Source organism: Phyllopteryx taeniolatus, chromosome 16 (assembly GCF_024500385.1).
Source record: "Phyllopteryx taeniolatus isolate TA_2022b chromosome 16, UOR_Ptae_1.2, whole genome shotgun sequence".
Lineage (NCBI taxonomy): Eukaryota > Metazoa > Chordata > Actinopteri > Syngnathiformes > Syngnathidae > Phyllopteryx > Phyllopteryx taeniolatus.
The window spans coordinates 16,569,471-16,587,438 of record NC_084517.1 but is presented as its reverse complement, the minus strand read 5'-3'; the positions used below and the strand labels follow the sequence as shown (position 1 = coordinate 16,587,438).

General features: G+C 42.9%; 1 protein-coding gene across 4 annotated transcripts in view; it reads right to left on the bottom strand.

The window, feature by feature from the left end:
* cacnb1 (calcium channel, voltage-dependent, beta 1 subunit) overlaps positions 1 to 17,968 on the bottom strand; it is a 40,887-nt gene that overhangs the window by 1,365 nt on the left and 21,554 nt on the right. For 3 of the 4 annotated variants that reach the window (XM_061748908.1, XM_061748910.1, XM_061748911.1), the window contains 8 exons: positions 17,833 to 17,900; positions 16,597 to 16,757; positions 11,479 to 11,559; positions 9,484 to 9,542; positions 9,287 to 9,396; positions 5,446 to 5,597; positions 4,325 to 4,420; positions 2,863 to 3,048 (listed from right to left, as the gene is read on the bottom strand). In XM_061748908.1, coding sequence (XP_061604892.1) covers positions 2,863 to 3,048; positions 4,325 to 4,420; positions 5,446 to 5,597; positions 9,287 to 9,396; positions 9,484 to 9,542; positions 11,479 to 11,559; positions 16,597 to 16,757; positions 17,833 to 17,900 — 913 coding nt within the window. Of the gene's footprint in view, positions 1 to 2,862; positions 3,049 to 4,324; positions 4,421 to 5,445; positions 5,598 to 9,286; positions 9,397 to 9,483; positions 9,543 to 11,478; positions 11,560 to 16,260; positions 16,290 to 16,596; positions 16,758 to 17,832; positions 17,901 to 17,968 lie in introns of all 4 variants that reach the window. The other variant, XM_061748909.1, reaches the window with a different exon arrangement.

Below are 17,968 nucleotides of genomic sequence, written 5' to 3'. Positions count from 1 at the left end.
CTAAAGACTATATGCCTCTGAGTATTGTTAGATTATCGATCTAGATATTTGCATCACTATTTGTGTTCAACAAAAATTGGTTGACGGAAAAATTGGTCAACCAACAAAAATTGGTTGATGCAAAAATGTCTGCCTTGAGGCAATAAAAAGTATTGATAAAAGCATATTTGTGCCACCCGGAACCAATTTGCGATGCCCGGAACCATTTGGCCAATGTCCATGTTTATCGTACGAACATTTATTGCAGGTGGACACATTGTTGGGCCAGTGGGAAAGGATTGCTCAAAACGACAATGCAGGATCTGCAAGTGATTTTTCAGACACTATTAGATGTGTAATGTACAACCCCAATTCCAATGAAGTTGGGACGTTGTGTTATAAAATAAATAAAAACAGAATTCAATGATTTGCAAATCATGTTCAACTTATATTTAATTGAATACTTAATTGAATGTGTTGCAGCCATACAATTCTAAGTTAATGATTATTTGCTAAAAACAATAAAGCGTTTATTTTTATTTATTTATATATTTTTTTTACCTAAAATGGTAATTGCTATTGCGATAGTGCTAATGGCGGATGCTAACCATTTAGCAAAGGCTGATTTTGTTGTCTCAAATTCTGTACAGAGTTTATACCATACACTCAGTACCAACGTATGCACTTTTAAGGATAGAAGTTCAGTCCTCATAAATGAGAATAAAATGCATATTAGTAGTAAAATTAATAATATATAACAAAAAATGGGGTGGGGTCAGTGGCGATCACTCGTACTTGACGAAATAGCTATAGAATAATTGATTCTAAAAAGATTCGATAGTGACAGCCCTACAGGTAGGCACACAGATTAATTAAAATTAACCAATGTAACTAGATGATCGCATTGGTCTACAAACACCTTCCTGTTCCTTTTCTTTATTATGTTTGTCAAATCTTAAAGGGTGAGTAGTTTTACTGTATTTTATTTTTACTTTATTTATTATACAGGGTTTAACCCAATTTTTACACTTGAATGGCAACTACAAATGTAATAAATAACTTGATCAAAACATACGTCAATAAACGTGCTACGATGGCAAGAGTTTGACTCTTGAACAGACTAATTAACTTTTTTTTTTTTTTTTTTACATTCTTTCGTAGGGGTAAAATGGCATCACGGAGGGGATTGACTGCCTTATCATTTGTAAATGTGTATTGGTCTGACAATGAAAGTCCTTGAACCTTTGAAGGATTGCGTTTCGACTTTGGAGGTTCCACTCGCACTCGTCTATACAAGGCTATAATGCTAAATTATGCTATTTAGCATATTTGCAGGTTAAAGTGCTGGTGTAAACATGCTCAAAACATCCATGAAAATATGCACGAAAGTGGTCAAAGCAAAGCGAAACACACCCAAGCAGTTCATCGACACAACAGTGTCACCCTCTGATTCAATCAGCTCTGAACAACAGACATGACTTGATAGCCCCCAGCCCCACCCTTTTATTGATTGATTTATTTCTTTTTTACACAAACTGTATAAGCCAGCATTATTCTACCTTTTGGTGGCAATTTTGCGGGAAAATAGGATTTCTTTTTTTCCCCCATGGCTTTTGTGGTTGTAAAGTGGGGCTGGGCAAACTTTTTGTGCTCAAAGATAACATTTGAAATAAAATAAATACATGAGGTGAAAAACAAATGTGTTCGGAGAATGTGTAAAATAGATCATTTTAATAATGAAATTATTTTTTTAAATCTAATTGAGCTCATTTAATAAACAGATTTGTTTGATTTGATAATTTGCTTTAATTTATTGCAAAAGAATTAATAACATTTATAGTTGTATTAAATAATTGGTCAATGAAGTATAATTCAATTATGTATGATAACATTTAAAAATTAGAATTAATTACTTTATATATTTAAAAAAATGTTTTGCATAAAATACAAAAATTTACATTTTACAATGTTATCAATTGTTTATTTGTCATCTGTTATTATTGTTTTTTCCAAACGTTCGAAATCAGAATGCAATCAATTATCCATCCATTTTATATCCTGCATATCCCGCCTTTAGTTATTAATTAAATTAATGACAAAGCTAATTAAAATGTGAACAAATCCTTATTATGTTACTTACATTAATGATAACGTAATTTATGTATTTATTTAATTGATTTTATTTTATAGAAGATTTTCATACATTGGAACTTTTTTTTGTTGTTGATTCCCCCCAATCTACAAATTACCTGGCTCATTTGTCCGTTTCAAAAATCAAATGTGGCACAAGTTTGCCCAGCGCGAGATATACAGTAGATTAAGGGAATCTTCATAGCCAGTAGATAAATCAACTCGGCATGCATTAGATGCGTTATCAAAATGCATTTTTGGATCAGTGTTTTTTTTTTCTGGTTAAAAGACAGATTAGCAGCAGCCTGGACCAAACTGGGCGTCTTTTCCGACTGAGGAGGAGGCAGGCATGACTTGCTTTTTTTTCAGGGGTGGCGCCATGGTAACAACGGGGGAGGACGGCAAACTGGAGAGCGGCTGGCGGAGGAAGGAGGCCACTGAGCTGACTAAAAGAGGACAGGGGATCTGGCCCTGTGCTGTTAATTGCAAAGACAAACAGGAGGAAGGGTGGAGCCTTCTGGGTTTCTCCAGATTTCCACTTCAGGTGAGATGGTCGTAATTTAGCAGGTCACGTGTCTGTGTAATTATTATTATTTTTTTAACACAAGTTCCTTCTCCCATGTTCAGGCAGCCACAGAGTCTGACTCCTGGACTGACTTAGAGGGCGTGCTCTTCCTCCTTGCCCTCGGTGGCGTGGCCGTCCATGTCCGGCCACAGATCCATGTTCCTGCGTAGCGAGGTGAGCACCTGTACCTGCAGGTTGGAGACAGGCTCGGGCGAGGCGGCCAGCGCGGCCGTGGCCATGGTGCGGTTGAGCAGCGGGTTGGGTGGGTTGCTGCTGGGCGGGTGTGTGGCCTTCCAGTAGGCCTCCAGGTAGTCGGCCAGGTGCTCGCAGGCGTCTTCCAGCTGGTTCTCATCCAGGATTATGTCAAACAGCTCCTGCGCATGCAGAGGATGCCAACATTGCATTAGAGGCAAGTGGAGCAGTGACCCATTAGATCTAGTTACAGTGATGGTTTATAATTGCCGATAGATGGTGGCAAAGCACTATTTTTTGGTCAAACTGAAACCCCTCAATGAACTAGTAGTAGTTTCTTGACCCCACGAGGACACAACATGGCAGCAAAGCACTCTTTTTTTCTAAATTAAACTCCTCAACTCACTTAGTTCCTAGACACCAAGATGCCACAAGGTGATGACAAAGCACTATTTTTGTGTAACTGAAAATCCACTATAATTCTTTCCCACAAGATGATGGAAAATGGATGGATGGATGGATGGATATGTACATAAAACACATTTTGGATAAAAATGATACTTTTTGTAGGACAGCTGCAATATTTATTTAAGACAGAGTAGTGATTTAATTACAGAATTAGTAGACGTTAATGAATTTTAAGATTCAGTTCCACGCAACGGCGGCACGGTGAACGACTGGTTAGCACATCTGCCTCATAGTTCTGAGGACCGGGGTTCAAATCCCGGCCACGCCTGTGTGGAGTTTGCATGTTCTCCCCGTGCCTGCGTGGGTTTTCTCCAGGCACTCCGGTTTCCTCCCACATCCCAAAAACATGCATTAATTGAAGATTCTAAATTGCCCGTAGGTGTGAATGTGAGTGCGAATGGTTGTTTGTTTCTATGTGCTCTCCGATTGGCTGGCAGGGTATACTCCTCCTTTCGCCCAAAGATAGCTGGGATAGGCTCCAGCACCCCCGCGACCCTAGTGAGGAGAAGCGGAATGGAAGCTGAGTTCCACGCAACTCGTATACACAGAGAAAGGACAGGGAGAGGATGCAGGAACGCAGTCAAATTGATACATACATACTATAAGTAAATTGCACTATATGCACCAAAAAACATTTACTTTCACCATGGAGACTGAATTTTGCTTATTAGTGATGTTACAATCAGCACAATTTAGAAGGGCTTGCTCACATACACATTCTCAGAAATAGGCAGCTCACAAAAGGTACTTGGTTGTTTAATTTCACACTTGATGAGTGGGCAAGCACTCCAGAGACCCAACTATTTGTCTACAAGCAATTAAAAAGTCAATTTTCCGTAAGATGTCACCTTAAATACGTTTGTGTTAAACCAACAAAATGCAATTTTGTGCAACCGGTTGAAAAAAGACGATTCAGGGCAATTAATCTTTGTTGCTATGCCTTCTAGCTAAGATTTTAGCTATAGAAGATCAATTAAATATAAGACTTACAGGGGGGCATTGAGCCAACTTGTCAGCTGCCACCATTTGCACGTTGAGGTGTTTGGCTTGGGATTTCCCCCTGGATTTGATGAGCCTCTGCAGAACCTGGAATCCATTTACAATACAAAACAAATGGTGAGACTAGTGAACATTTAAATCCTTTGTAATGCACTTGCTGAAATACTATAATATAAATTTCAACTCTACACATTTTAACCCTATAAAATACTAAAAAAAAAAAAAATCCAATTCATAGCATGTCCCCTCACTTTCACTCAGTTTCCACAGGTTTTTAGGTATAACATAGCCACTCTCACCACACTCCAATTGCACTGCCCGTTTCACTCCCCTTGACTTCTACTGTTCTTGTCCTGTCTCCGTCCTGTCCTTTTCTATTCTATACGGTCTAGTCCAGTGGTCCCAAGCACCAGTCCGGGCTGCAGGCCATTTGATACCAGTAAAAATGTTTTTTTGTGATTGTGACTATGTAAATTATAAACGTCTAAAGGACCAGACTGTGAGTGAGGGGATACCCAACAAATAATCATAAGTTATTTGTCGCAATGAGCGAGTGGCCCCAGACCCAGCGAATAAGTCCCAGGGGTGTGTGTCTGCGGACACATGCAAGTGAATTGACACCGTTTCGCATGCACAATGACTGTCAGAAGTGTCCTGTAATTGCTGTGCCTGCACTGCGGGGGCTGAGGACCCCACCCCACCCAATCGAGAGGCGGCGTCGGGCCCAGGAGTCCACCTGAGAGCGGCCCAGTGGACAGGACACGTCCAACAGCGAGGGATCCAGGGCGGTACACAGGCCCCAGCGAGGTGCCCTGAAAACCCGCCACGCGGAGGAGGCCGCAGTTACCCAATGCCAACCCCCCACATTTTTCTTTACCACTTTTAATTTACAACCCGACTATTAACGATGTCTCGGCATATACTGTACACTAGGCAGAGGTGGAAAGTACTCACGCTCTGTACTTTAGTAGAAGGACAGAAACTGGAGTGAAAATATACTGCACTAATATGAGTAAAATTACCAATTCAACTCCTTTACCAAGTCTGTATAATTGAGTAAATACCTCAAAAATCAACTTCAATACACTAACAAAGTACTTCCCACCACTGACCTTAGGTGATGCAATCTTGATGTAGACGATGATGGGAGCCAGCGAGGTCTTGGCCAGCTGAGACGGGTGGTTGATGGTGTCGGCGTCCAGGGCCACCAGCTGCAGCGTGCGGGCCAGCTCAAAGATGCGCTCGATCTCGCTCTGAACCTCAGCTACACGGAGAGGAGAAGCAGTGAGTCAATGAAAAGTCATACACGACAAGGACTTTTTTGTCTAACTTCTAGGTTAGTACAAGATCATGCAAGGAAAACCCAGTGTGAACTGGCTCAGATCACACGTTCAGTTCCATTTATGCGCAGCTAAATGGAACGGTGCACAGCATTCTCATTCTGTCGGAAGTCCTCATGTTCTTGTTCTCTTCTTTAACAAAAATAGTAAAAAAAAAATATGAGAGAAGGAGGCACTTGAAGAATGAGATGCCATAATAATATGGGCACACATTCTCATTAACATGACACAGAAGCCAAAGAAAAAAAAGTTGAAGATTAGTGCTGTTAGAGCTAACGGGCACTGCAGCAATTACAGTGACTATAAAAAGTCTTCACACCCCTTTTCAAATTCAGGTTTTTGTGATATAAAAAAAAAAAAAAATTCTAAGATGAATCATTTAAAAACAGTATCCACCATGAATGCGGCCTGTAACAATATGCTGTACAATTCAATCCCCCAAAAATATTTTTGAAGAGGGGAAGTAAAAATAAATAACTGAGATAATGTGGTTGGAGAAGTGGGCTGTTGTGCACACCCTCTTCTAACTGGGATGTGACTGTGTTTAAAATTAACCAATCATATTCAAACCCATGTTAAATGAGAGTCAGCAAACAACCTGCCCCAATCCAACATGTCTCTGATTAACACCAAATTATGTTCTTATGTTCCATTAGGCTTTTCTTGACATTCTGCGCTTTGTGGGAGGTATGGTGTTCTTTTGCTGATGAACGTTGTTGTGTTTGCGCTAAACATTTTAGAAATATGGCCATAAAGTTCAACCTTGGTTTCATCAAAGCATACATTTTCAAACATGTACTTGGTTGAGATTTTGGTTAAAAAAAAAAAATAGTCAAGAAAAGCTGCACTTTATTCTGAGTTAATCAGAGTCACTTGAAATGGCAGCAGTTGTTTGCTGATTCACATTTAACAGTTCACTTGTGAGTGGTTCATTCTGAACACAGCCACATCCAAGACATAAAAGGGTGTGCACACTTCTGCAACCACATAATTTCATTTAAAAAAAAAAAAAAAAAAATTTACTCCTCCTCTCAAAAAGATTCAAACATTTTTTTAAATTGAGTTTTAGAACTTATATGTCACATTAATGGTGGAAAAACTATTGAAATTGTCTTTGTTTACTAAAACATGTTTGGTTCATTGATGAGTCTAAACTGTCAGTTGTGCCTACTTTTTTTCTTTTCAGTGTCTAAATTGTCCATTGGCATGAACGTGAGCGTGTCACTCCTGTGATTGACGGCTGATCCAAACCGTACTGTGCTGAGCCGGATGGTACTGTTGTACTTGGTCGAAATGCAGCTAAAGTTGTCATCAAGCGTGGTGCCCCTCGCAGCGATAGCGCTACTGAGGGCGGAAGTGGAGGCAAGGCTTCCATTAACCTCCGTACACGCACGCCCACACACACACGGACGCAAACACTCATTGGTTGCAAATTGAAGTGAGAAGCTTGCCCGCTGCTATTCCTGGACTTTCCGCAGCAGCTCCACGAGGACCATCTAAAGTTCTTCCACCCTCACATAAAGTGGAGAGCAGCATGAGAGTATCAGTTTGCCTCTCCGGTTTGGCTCACGCTCGAAGAGAGCAGCTCACGGCCTTTCTGCCCTCCCACGGATATGCGTTTTGGTTTCATAACATGTTTTTGGGGGGTGGTAGTCTTTATTGGTTGCTACAGACTGTCACACAGTGAGGTATGAGGAGCAGCAGACCAGGCAAGCAGACGGGCAAATAAAGCGTGGAGGATGGGTGAGAGTCAGGAGGAAAAGGGGCAGAGGGTGGGCAGAAGGAGGATGCATACATACCCAGTACATCTGATTCAAGAGAGGGTGGAGGAGCGGGAAGAAGATGATGAGGAAGGTGGGAGGAAGAGGAAACATGGGTGCAGAAGGGTAGAGAGACAGGATGAAAAGAGGTCAGACTCAGGAAGTTGGAAAGAAAATTAATGACGAACAATTTTGTTATGTTCTGATTCATGGTCCTGAGTACTTGAATTACATTTTGATACTTTAAATATTTAGTTAACCATAAGTATCCTTAAACCGACTGTTATATTAATTACTGAATATGTTCCCACATCAGTTTGAGCCAGTGAGGGCCTGATGAATCCAACACAACTGAAAAACTCCAGAGATACAGCGATACGGGCTCACGCAACTCCATAGCTGTGCCTAGAAATTCTGTCCATGAAGGTTATGAAGGTCTAACCCTTATTGGAAATCTGACTTGCAGCTTGTCAATGCGGGCCAAACAGGACACGATCAAACGATCTCTCCAAGTCCATAGAGCAAATGTAGACTGGTTGGGTGAACTCTCACCCCCTTCAGGACCCTGAGGTTCGATTGTCTAACAGATTGTCCTCTGCAGAAACCCAGAATAGACCTTAAATGGGAGGTTGAGGAACGTGATTCTCCTGTAGTTGGAACACACCTTCCGGTCCGCTTTCTTTAAAAGGGGGACCACTGTCCCAGTCTGCAAATCCAAAGGCACTGTCACCGATGTCCACGCGATGTGAAGGGTGTCGAGGTGCTCCACTGTTCCACGACCAAGACGAAAACCACACTGCTCTTCTGAATCCGAGGTTCGATTTTCTGACAGACTGTCTTCTCCAGAAACCCCGAATAGATCTTACTAGGGAGGTTGAGGAGTGTGATTCTCCTGTTGTGGAATACACCGGCCAAAGGGGCACCATCACGACAATCTGCTAATCCAGATCCACTGTCCCCGATGTCCATACAATATTGCAGATGTGTGTCAACCAAGACAGCCCCACAACATCATGAGCCTTGAGGAACTCCTGGTGGAACTCATCAACCCCTGAGGCCCTGCAACGAAGGAGCTTTTTAAACACCTTGGCAACCTCATCCCCAGAGACTGGAGAGCCCACCTGAGAGTCCCTAGAATCTGCTTCTTTTTGCGAAGGCATGTCAGTGGAATTGAGGACCAACCCAATGTCCTGAATCTCCACTAGACACAGTGTTGTTGGTGCACTGCATCCCCCTCCTTGTCCATCAGATGGTGGACCAGAATTTCCTCTAAGCAGTCTGGAAATTGTTTCCCATGGCCTCGCCAAACTACTCTCATGCCTGGATTTATGCCATGGCGACCGCTAGAAATCGCATTATGGTTGTTTTCCAGCTGCCTCCAGAGTTCCACAAGCCGAAAAGGCCCGATAGGACTCCTGGGTTCAAGGATTACCGCCGCAACAGGTACCGACTACCTTACAGTCACAGCTCCAGTCGGCCACCCTCACAACGGAGGCACGGAACATAACCCATTCTGACTCAATGTCCCCCAGCCTGACCAACATCTACATCCATGTATCATTCATTCTTTCCATTTTCAGTTGATAATCAAAATTATTATTATTTTTAAAGTGACTGGTTATTTAATCTAACACAAAAACTGAAAAAGGCCTGATTTTCATGTTTTAATCTTAGGCTCAGATCAAAAATGGAAAAATAGGCCACACGACATAATTTGATTTTAATATTTAATAGGTTGGGTTTACATGACAATCAGTTTGGACCATGATCACGATCCACCAAATGAGCCAACAGCCATATTATATCAAGGACAAACGTGTGTATGTGTGGGGGGGAGGGGGGGGGGGGCTTACCCAGGCTAGAGCGGGTGCTGGAGCGCTCGATAATGGTATGTTTGCTGGGGTTATTGAGGACCGAGCGCTTGGCCAGCGAGATGTCTGCTGTTACCCGCGTAATGGATATCCTGCAAAAAGGAAGCAGCGGATCAACTCGGTCGGTTTGAAAAATAAAAATAAAAAATACATATGAACGGCGGCGAGGTGCCACTTACCTTCCCTCGAACTTGTGTTTCAGGAAATCAAAGAGAGCCTTCTGCATCATGTCTGTCACCTGCAGAGTGGACGATAATATTGACACTGTCAGAGAGGTACTTTCAACAGTTACAGGACACACATTACACCTATCCAAATATGTAGACAAAAGTGTTGGGACTGCTAATGCCTCACTGCACCAACACAACCGCGGGCAGGACACAGCAGGTCAGGCTGGGGGAGGCCACCTCATCCACACGCAGCATCAGCACTGGGGCGCCCCAAGGTTGTGTCCTCTCTCCACTGCTCTTCTCTCTCTACACGAACGACTGCACCTCAGCGAACCCGACTGTCAAACTCCTGAAGTTTGCAGATGACACCACTGTCATCGGCCTCATCAAGGACGGTGACGAGTCTGCATATCGGCAGGAAGTGGAGCGGCTGGAGCTGTGGTGCGGCCGACACAACCTGGAGCTGAACATCCTCAAGACTGTAGAGATGATCGTGGACTTCAGGAGGCATCCTTCGCCACAGCTGCCCCTCACGTTGTCCAGCTGCCTTGTGTCAACTGTCGAGACCTTCAAGTTCCTGGGAATTACAATCTCTCAGGACCTGAAGTGGGTGACCAACATCAACTCCGTCCTCAAAAAAGCCCAGCAGAGGATGTACTTCCTGCGGCTTCTGAGAAAGCACGGCCTGCCACCGCAGCTGCTGAGACAGTTCTACACAGCGGTCATCGAATCAGTCCTGTGTTCTTCCATCACAGTCTGGTTTGGTGCTGCTACAAAAAAGGACAAACTCCGACTGCAACGGACAATCAAAACTGCTGAAAGGATTGTCGGTACCCCCCACCCACCATTGAGGACTTGTACGCTGCCAGAACTAAGACAAGGGCGTGCAAAATCCTCTCGGACCCTCCGCACCCCGGTCACCAGCTCTTCCAGCTCCTTCCCTCAGGTAGGCGCTACCGATCAATGCAAACTAGAACTAGTAGACATTCCAACAGCTTCTTCCCTCTTGCGATCAACTTCTTAAACACCTAACCTATAATTCCATGACAACAAGCTGGCAATTTTTTGACTTGAGTTCGTTGTCACATTTCTGTGGGGCCAATTATACATTACTCGTGCACTCAACTGTAGTTGTCTCGCCATGCTGCACTATTTGCATATACTGGCCACTCATGCCAGAGTAGCATCTGCTCCATTTGCACACTGATTGAGGAGTATCTGTAACATTTGCACAACCAACATTGTCCCAGATTATCGCACCACTCGTCACTTTAAACCGCATACACTCCTTGAAGTCTCAGCGCCCCTTGCACAATGGTCATTGCACCGGACTATTGCAATATTAGTCATTCGAACTGCTCTAAGTGCTAGAGGACTCTGCATCTTTTTGCACAATTGTTTTTTTGTCAATGTCTTTGTGCAAATATGTGGACGGAAGTATTGGGAAAAACCACGGTGTTTCCATGGATACAATACATACAATCATATACAAACAATCGATGTTATATGTACCTATACTGTTTAAATATGTGGGCAAAAGTATTGGGACCTATGGTCAGCACACGAAGACTAACATAGACAACATTTTTGGGGTATATGAATGTTCTTCCCATACAAATGTAGACAAAAGTATTGGGACGCTTGGTAAGTACATCGATGCAAACATATAGACATAAATATTGGGACACATGGCATACTGTTGCAAATATGTGGACGAAAGTATTGTGACACATGGTCGTCATGGACAAAAGTACTGCGGTATATGGTGTTACACTGATGCAAATGTGGACACAAGTACAGTATTTGGGACTTTCAGGAAGTGAAAAGTGGAGTTTGTCCCAATTCTTTTGCAGCATAGGCAACTTCCGCCCTTGTGGGAAGCTTTCATTTTTATACAATTAGAGTGTAAATCAAAACTGAGCATTTTCTTAGTCCAGGTGGAAAGTGTCGTATTGGATGTTATGAAATGGTGTACCTAATGAAGTGTCCTGTGAGCGCGCTCACCTCGTAGCCTTTGAGTGATGGTCCGACCAGGATGATGGGTCTCATGGAAGGAACCACGTCATAGGGAGGCACATGCTCCATCTGTGAGAAGGGACACGCATCTTTTACTTCACTCATAAAAGGACTTGTGGCTACATCCTTCCTGTCTGAGAGCAGTCTAATCAATACATGGTGCCTTTATCATGATTTAATGACTACGTGAGTCACTTTCACACACATTACAGGAACTTCTATTCCTCTGCTGTCTCACTCAATTAAAGTCTGCAAAATGATGCCAAGAGTGCCAGGGGAGCCAGTTTTTACACTCACTGGTCACATCATATGGTACCCCTGCAAAAAGTAAGCCAATCCAATATAAGAGCTGAATCAAAATTTCCCAAGAATGTTTTTATTTTTTATTTTTTTATTGTTATTACAGTGTAAGACTGCAACTACATCATACTGAGAGATAATCAAGGCTTCAGACTGCATAAAGTGTAAAGATAAAACTGTACATATTGGAGCGTCACTGTACATGCATGTGCCTTCAAGAGGCGGGGCCTGGTGGGTTGGCGTGTGATGTCGTTGAGACTGCGTGTGACTGAGTGTGAGATGTGGCTGACAGCAGCGTCTGTGTGCATGTACTCATGGTGTTGATGCATTTTACTGTCTCCCTGGCGATCGATCAATGAATGACTGAAAAGTGCATCTGCGCCTGTGGCTCTCCTTTCTCACATGCTAGGGCATTACATTAAGTATGTATACTGTGAAAACCCATAAAAAATGGTCATGATCATTTAAAAATCTGCAATACAATCAGGCTGCAAACCATGAACCATGATGTTGCAGCGCAACACTGTAAAGAAAGATTTTTTGATACAGTTCTGGTATTGAATGGGTTGCAAAAAAGTAACGGTGCATACAAGCATGTTTGCGCTCTGGGCTGTATTTTCCTAGAAAGTGCATCTGCGGCGCGGCGCAATTGCCGGTGGATCCTGATTTTTGTACAAGTACGAGACTCGCTGCGTATACAGAGGAAAATCGATAAAACGGACTAATAGGGGAGGTATTATATTGTATTTGGACACATTGTTTGGTCCCAACGGTCCGTTTTATATGAGGTTCCACTGTAATTGCCAGGGTGTGTCCTTGGAAGTGCGCCTGGTGGAGTGACAATTTGGTGGCAGAAAGTCGCTCTAAACTCACGCCTGCTCAGACCACATCTAAATCGTAAATAAAAGGTAGGCCACTGGTCTAATGTGATTTTGGTGAATTTGATCGGGGCACAGGCAGACAGACACTGAGCATGGCGGACATACTTAGAATGCCAGCGGATATCACCACCTCATTCTGGATACCCGCTTACACTGTCTGTTGCAACACTGGCCAGAGGTGACAATGCTCCACTCATGCAAGATCACTGCAATTCTGCGTCGTACTCTTGCACACATGATGTCTCCATCAAAACTGTTAGTTGCACATTTAAAGGGACTAAGAAGGGCTGCTTTAAATGGCAGTGATTAAAGTTGGCTGGAAACACTCCCTGAGTGGAGCATTCTGCCCACCATCAGATTCACTAGGCTGCGTTTGACTACGAAATTACCAACACCGGTCTAATGCGCCTCTGACACACAGTTACGTCGGCTGCCATGCAGGGTTTATGCTGTTCACGAAAATAGGGGACTCTCTGTCAAAGCAATGAAAAAAATGTAAAAATACATTAAGCCTTCAACATGTATACGCAAAGCCCACAGACAGATGATCCACACTTTAAGCTTATTCTTACATTGTGACTCAGGACAAGTATGATTCATCCATGTAAGCGCTTTCCCTCAAAAATGTCACCCCACGTTCCCCCCCAACCAAGACAGTCCAGTATACATAGTGACTGCAGGAAATCTGTATTCCCATTATACCTCCTCTTTGTATTAAAAGGCATGTACATTATATTATATTATATTAAATTATATTACATAAATCTCCTTCAGCCTCATTTGCATCTACACAGGCTATAAATACATATTTTAAAAGGCTCCTAATGGCTCTCGTCTGCACAGGGCCAGTGCTGGAGTGGTGTACATAACAGCGGTGTATTAATAGTGTTAGCACAGTGCACAGTAGACTACGCGGTGTCAGGTACGGTGTACAGTAACGTGGTCTGCTCCATTGGCGCGTTTACATGCGTTTCTACTTCAGTGATCTGCTTTTCCATTAAATGTAGAGCTTCCAGAATCTCTGCTCTGCGTGCTATCTCTGCACCATGCCTCCATTTTGTTGAATTATGACTACAGTATGTGTGGTTTTGTACATCTCAGAGAGAAAGAGAGAGGGAAAAATTCTACCTTTACAAAGATAATATTGTACATTTTGGGTGATCATTTCACAATAGCGACAAGATTATGGTTTATAAGAAGAGCTGTTGTTATTTAAGTCACTTTATTCAACTACAAGCGTGTGTCCAAATATTAGAAACCGTTCCACAAGCACAGTAATGAGCATATTTTTAATTGAATACTAGAAGCTCTCAGACTGGATCTCATTAAAATCCCCCTAATGTTGTGGCCACTTTTAAATGTTAATGTGGCGATATTTCTGTCTGCTTATTATGTTCAAACAAATCCGACCACGGGGTCTCCATCTCTCACTTTCGTCGCAAATGAAGATGAAGGCGTCGTGATGCATCAATGGACGTGCACCTGCGGCGTCGTTATGGCTGCAAGGTGTCGTGAGGCTTGGCAGGTGATGCATTTGAATTAATATTTGGCTGTGTTCGGATGGGATTTCCCCATTTTGTTGTGCTGTTTGAGTAGTGTTCCAAAACTACAGTAGTTTTCATTTGACTGACACGTGAACTCTGTATAATGTATATAGTTCATTACAGTGAACCCCCGCTATATCGCGGTGTGTCTTTTGCGCCCCTGCTATACAGTGGTACCCCGCATACAGTATTCGCGGCTCGGCATTTGCGGATTCACTTATTTGCAGATTTTTGGAGGGGACCCTATCCCCCATTATTCATGGGAACCAACGCTTATTTGCGGTATTTTTTTCCCAATCCCCCGCTTAATATCTTTTTTTTTTAACCCTATTCTCCGCTTATTTGCGTTATGTTTCGGGGGGGGGGGGGGGGAAATTATCGAACCCCCCCCCTTTTGTTTCCAGAGCAGTTAATAAGATAAATCTTGATTTACAGATTTTCACCATTCGCTGTGGGGCCCGGTCCCTATGCCCGGGTGAATAGCGGGGCTTCACTGTATTGCAGATATTTTAAAGATTGTTTATTTTTTGTGCCGCACCATGCATGATGTACTGTAGATGCAGCGTCATTAAGAGGAGTGAAGAAGAAGAAGCAGAGAAGGTCCTCAGTAAAGAGAATATATGCCTGTGAATAACATTGTACTCTATGGTCAGGCATGGGGAGTAACAGAATACATGTAACATAATCAGATCTAAACAGGATTAAAAAAATGTTAACTGTCATCCGTTACAAAAAAAAAAATGAATCAGATTACAGGTGCATTTATTTAAAAAAATATATTATTTTGCATTTTAATGCGATGAGAGAGAATCCGGTAAAAAAAAAGGAAAAAAAGAGAGAGACTAACAAGCCGGTTGTTGATTTGAGCTCGGCCACTTTCAAACCAGCTGGCAACCTTTTCCGAGTTATCAGTGCAACAGCCAACAAGTGGATAAATTGTCACAATAATATAGCTCAATGGGCACCGTGCCTCCACTCACGTGGTCGTTGCCGCGATATTGTGAGCAAACCAAGTGATCATTATTGCCACTTGGGCCACGGGAGCTCACATTATGTTGACGAGGTAAGCAATCGCTCGTCGCCGGGAAAGTTATAGTTAGCCATTCAAGCAAATGACACAGGCTGCCACTGTATGGTCATGTTGGCTTCCTAAAAGCAGCCAATTTCAGAGGGAATGGATTGGAGCAAGTGGTGAGGTGACTGTTTGCACCATATTCACTACTCAGAGGATTTATTCATTTTAAATAACATTTACAAAGAAAAGTGTGAGCTGTCCAAGTCATCCAGACCGCTAGTGGCTTATGGGGGATCTATTAGCGGGCTCGGCCCCCGCCTGCACATCCACCTTGTAAGTAAATGTTTCACCATCACGTGAAAACCCAGCTTTACTATTTAAACAACATATTACCACTATCAGCTGCTAAACTTGTCACCGTGAATTAAGAATTATTATTTTTTTTCTCCTGGTTGACGTCACGAATGATCCTAATCCTATCTTTGTCATTGTATCATCGTCATCATATCAAAATGAGGGGGAAAGGAGGTTATGTGTGTGTTTACACGCGTGTGTGCAAAGCTTAATTTGTCCTCTCTTTTTCCATTTCACTCATTATAACAACACTAAGTCATGTGGTAAGGTTTAACTTTACAAAGCTACCAAATTTAATTTCCTTCACAGGATCAATATAGTATCGATCGATCGATCTATCTGTCTGTCTATTGATCATCCATCCATCCGTCCGTCCGTCCATCTGTCCATGTTTTAATATGTTTAAATGTGTTTAAAACGTGTTTATTTATTTTAATGTTTTACATGGTCTCTCTATATCGCAGTTTTTCACCTACGGGCAGGTCTACAATGTGTCCTCCATGATAAACCCCGGTTCCCTGTATAGTGATTAGGGAGTATGGAACGAGTGAATGATTCCCAATGTAGCTTTTGACTCTTAATAGAGGCAATGCTAAAAAAAATGGCCCATTTTTTAAAATCCCTACGGTAAGGATGAGGTTGTTAGTCCGGTTAGGAAAGGTAAAAGCGCACTCACCGACTTCTGTTTCTGTTTAGCCGGACCGCCTACAGAAGCATTCCACAGAACATGCCAGAGGACACACAAAAACACACACAAGAGCATCGTTAGTCATTGGCAGGTTAGCATTGAGGGGAGGGTGTGTACTACCACTGGGTGTACAGCGCCTTCCTATTCGAGTTTCAGGCAGCTGTGAGGTGTTAGTGGAGGAATCTTGGAAGAGTTATGGGCCGAGAGGGGAGCAAATGCAGGCAGGTGGGAGGAAAAAGGGAGGGAGGAGTATTGGTGAAGGCGAGAAGCATCCAGGAACACCCCCCAATCCCAAACTCCAGTCCCATCACTCCCAAGTGTTACCTTCTTAAAGAAGGGCAGCCGGTGCGTGTTGGCCTGAGGCGAGGTCACGCTGCCGGACATGCCCTTGGGGGAGCGAGGGTCCCCCTGCGACTCAGGGAGCTCCTCGGCATCAAGGTCCAGGGGGTCAACGTCATAGGTCACCGTGGGCATGTCCACGTGCGCTGATTGGTATGGGGGCACAGGTGGGGGTGCAGAGGAAAAGAAGCGAAAGAGCAGACAGTGACAGAAATAAGGAAAAAAGGGGAGAAGATAGAAGACAGGATGTGAAATGCATCAGAACGGAAGCACCAAAGGGAAAAGTGGGGATGACATTGACAGGAGTGTGAAGAAGAAAATGTCGTATTGTCACGAGAAAACGCAATGCTGCATGAATGTGTGGCGTTGTTGAATATTTATGAGTTCTTTTCATAAACTGTAATTTAATAAATAATGGTAAAGACGTACACCACTGAATTCAAATTTGAAAATCAATTAATTTGAGTGCTATGAGTATTTGAATTATTAGCAGTTGTTATCATTCAAACGGTAATAATTGTTTCTCAATAATTTTTTTACATTTTTCCACACTTTTCATGCCAAAATGTCGATCGTTATGTATCCCAAATGAATGAATGATTTGCAACATCTTTTCTGAAGATGCTAATTACATCTCTTAATATGCCTTTTCCATGAAAACTAACACAAATGCATCTTAGTGTCATAAAAGTTTGGTTCTTTTAATAGCCTCACATTCTGTTCTTTCATCGAGTTTCAATCCGTTGAGCGATTGTGCTTCCATTATGCGCGATAACAAACGTGTGACAGGATAAAGATTAAAAATCCCAGAGATTATTTTGTGTTAATGCTGAAAGATGTAATCACTGGGCGTGAATGCAAAAGAATAAGTATTCCAGCAATTGTTGAATATCGTGGGCATGAGTGTGAATCCTTGTCGCAGCATTCGCACTATTAAATGAGAGCCATTGATGTGGCGACAAAATGGCAGAGGAGAGCTTTAATTAAAGCAACAAAAGCTTGAGTGACGTCAGCAGAAAATGGAGACAGAAGAAGGAAGTTATCGATCGAGGAATGGACAGGGGTCTTCGTGTCAGAACCACATGATTTAACACGGGCGTGGGAAGTTCTGTTTCCAGAAAGACCCCCTCGAGCTCCTGACCCGGTGGTCCGCTGATTGATGTTGTGATTGGTCAATTATGCTCCTCATGTGCAAATGTACACACACATTTTTGACCTCACCTGTACCGGGTGGGGTGGGCCTGCGCGTTCCCGTGGCAACATCCAGGCTAGAGCTTCCTCCGGATTTACTACAACAGGACACAAGGACATATGTTAGCTTGTCAAAACTCATGGGTTCATCGTTCGCCCCCAACCG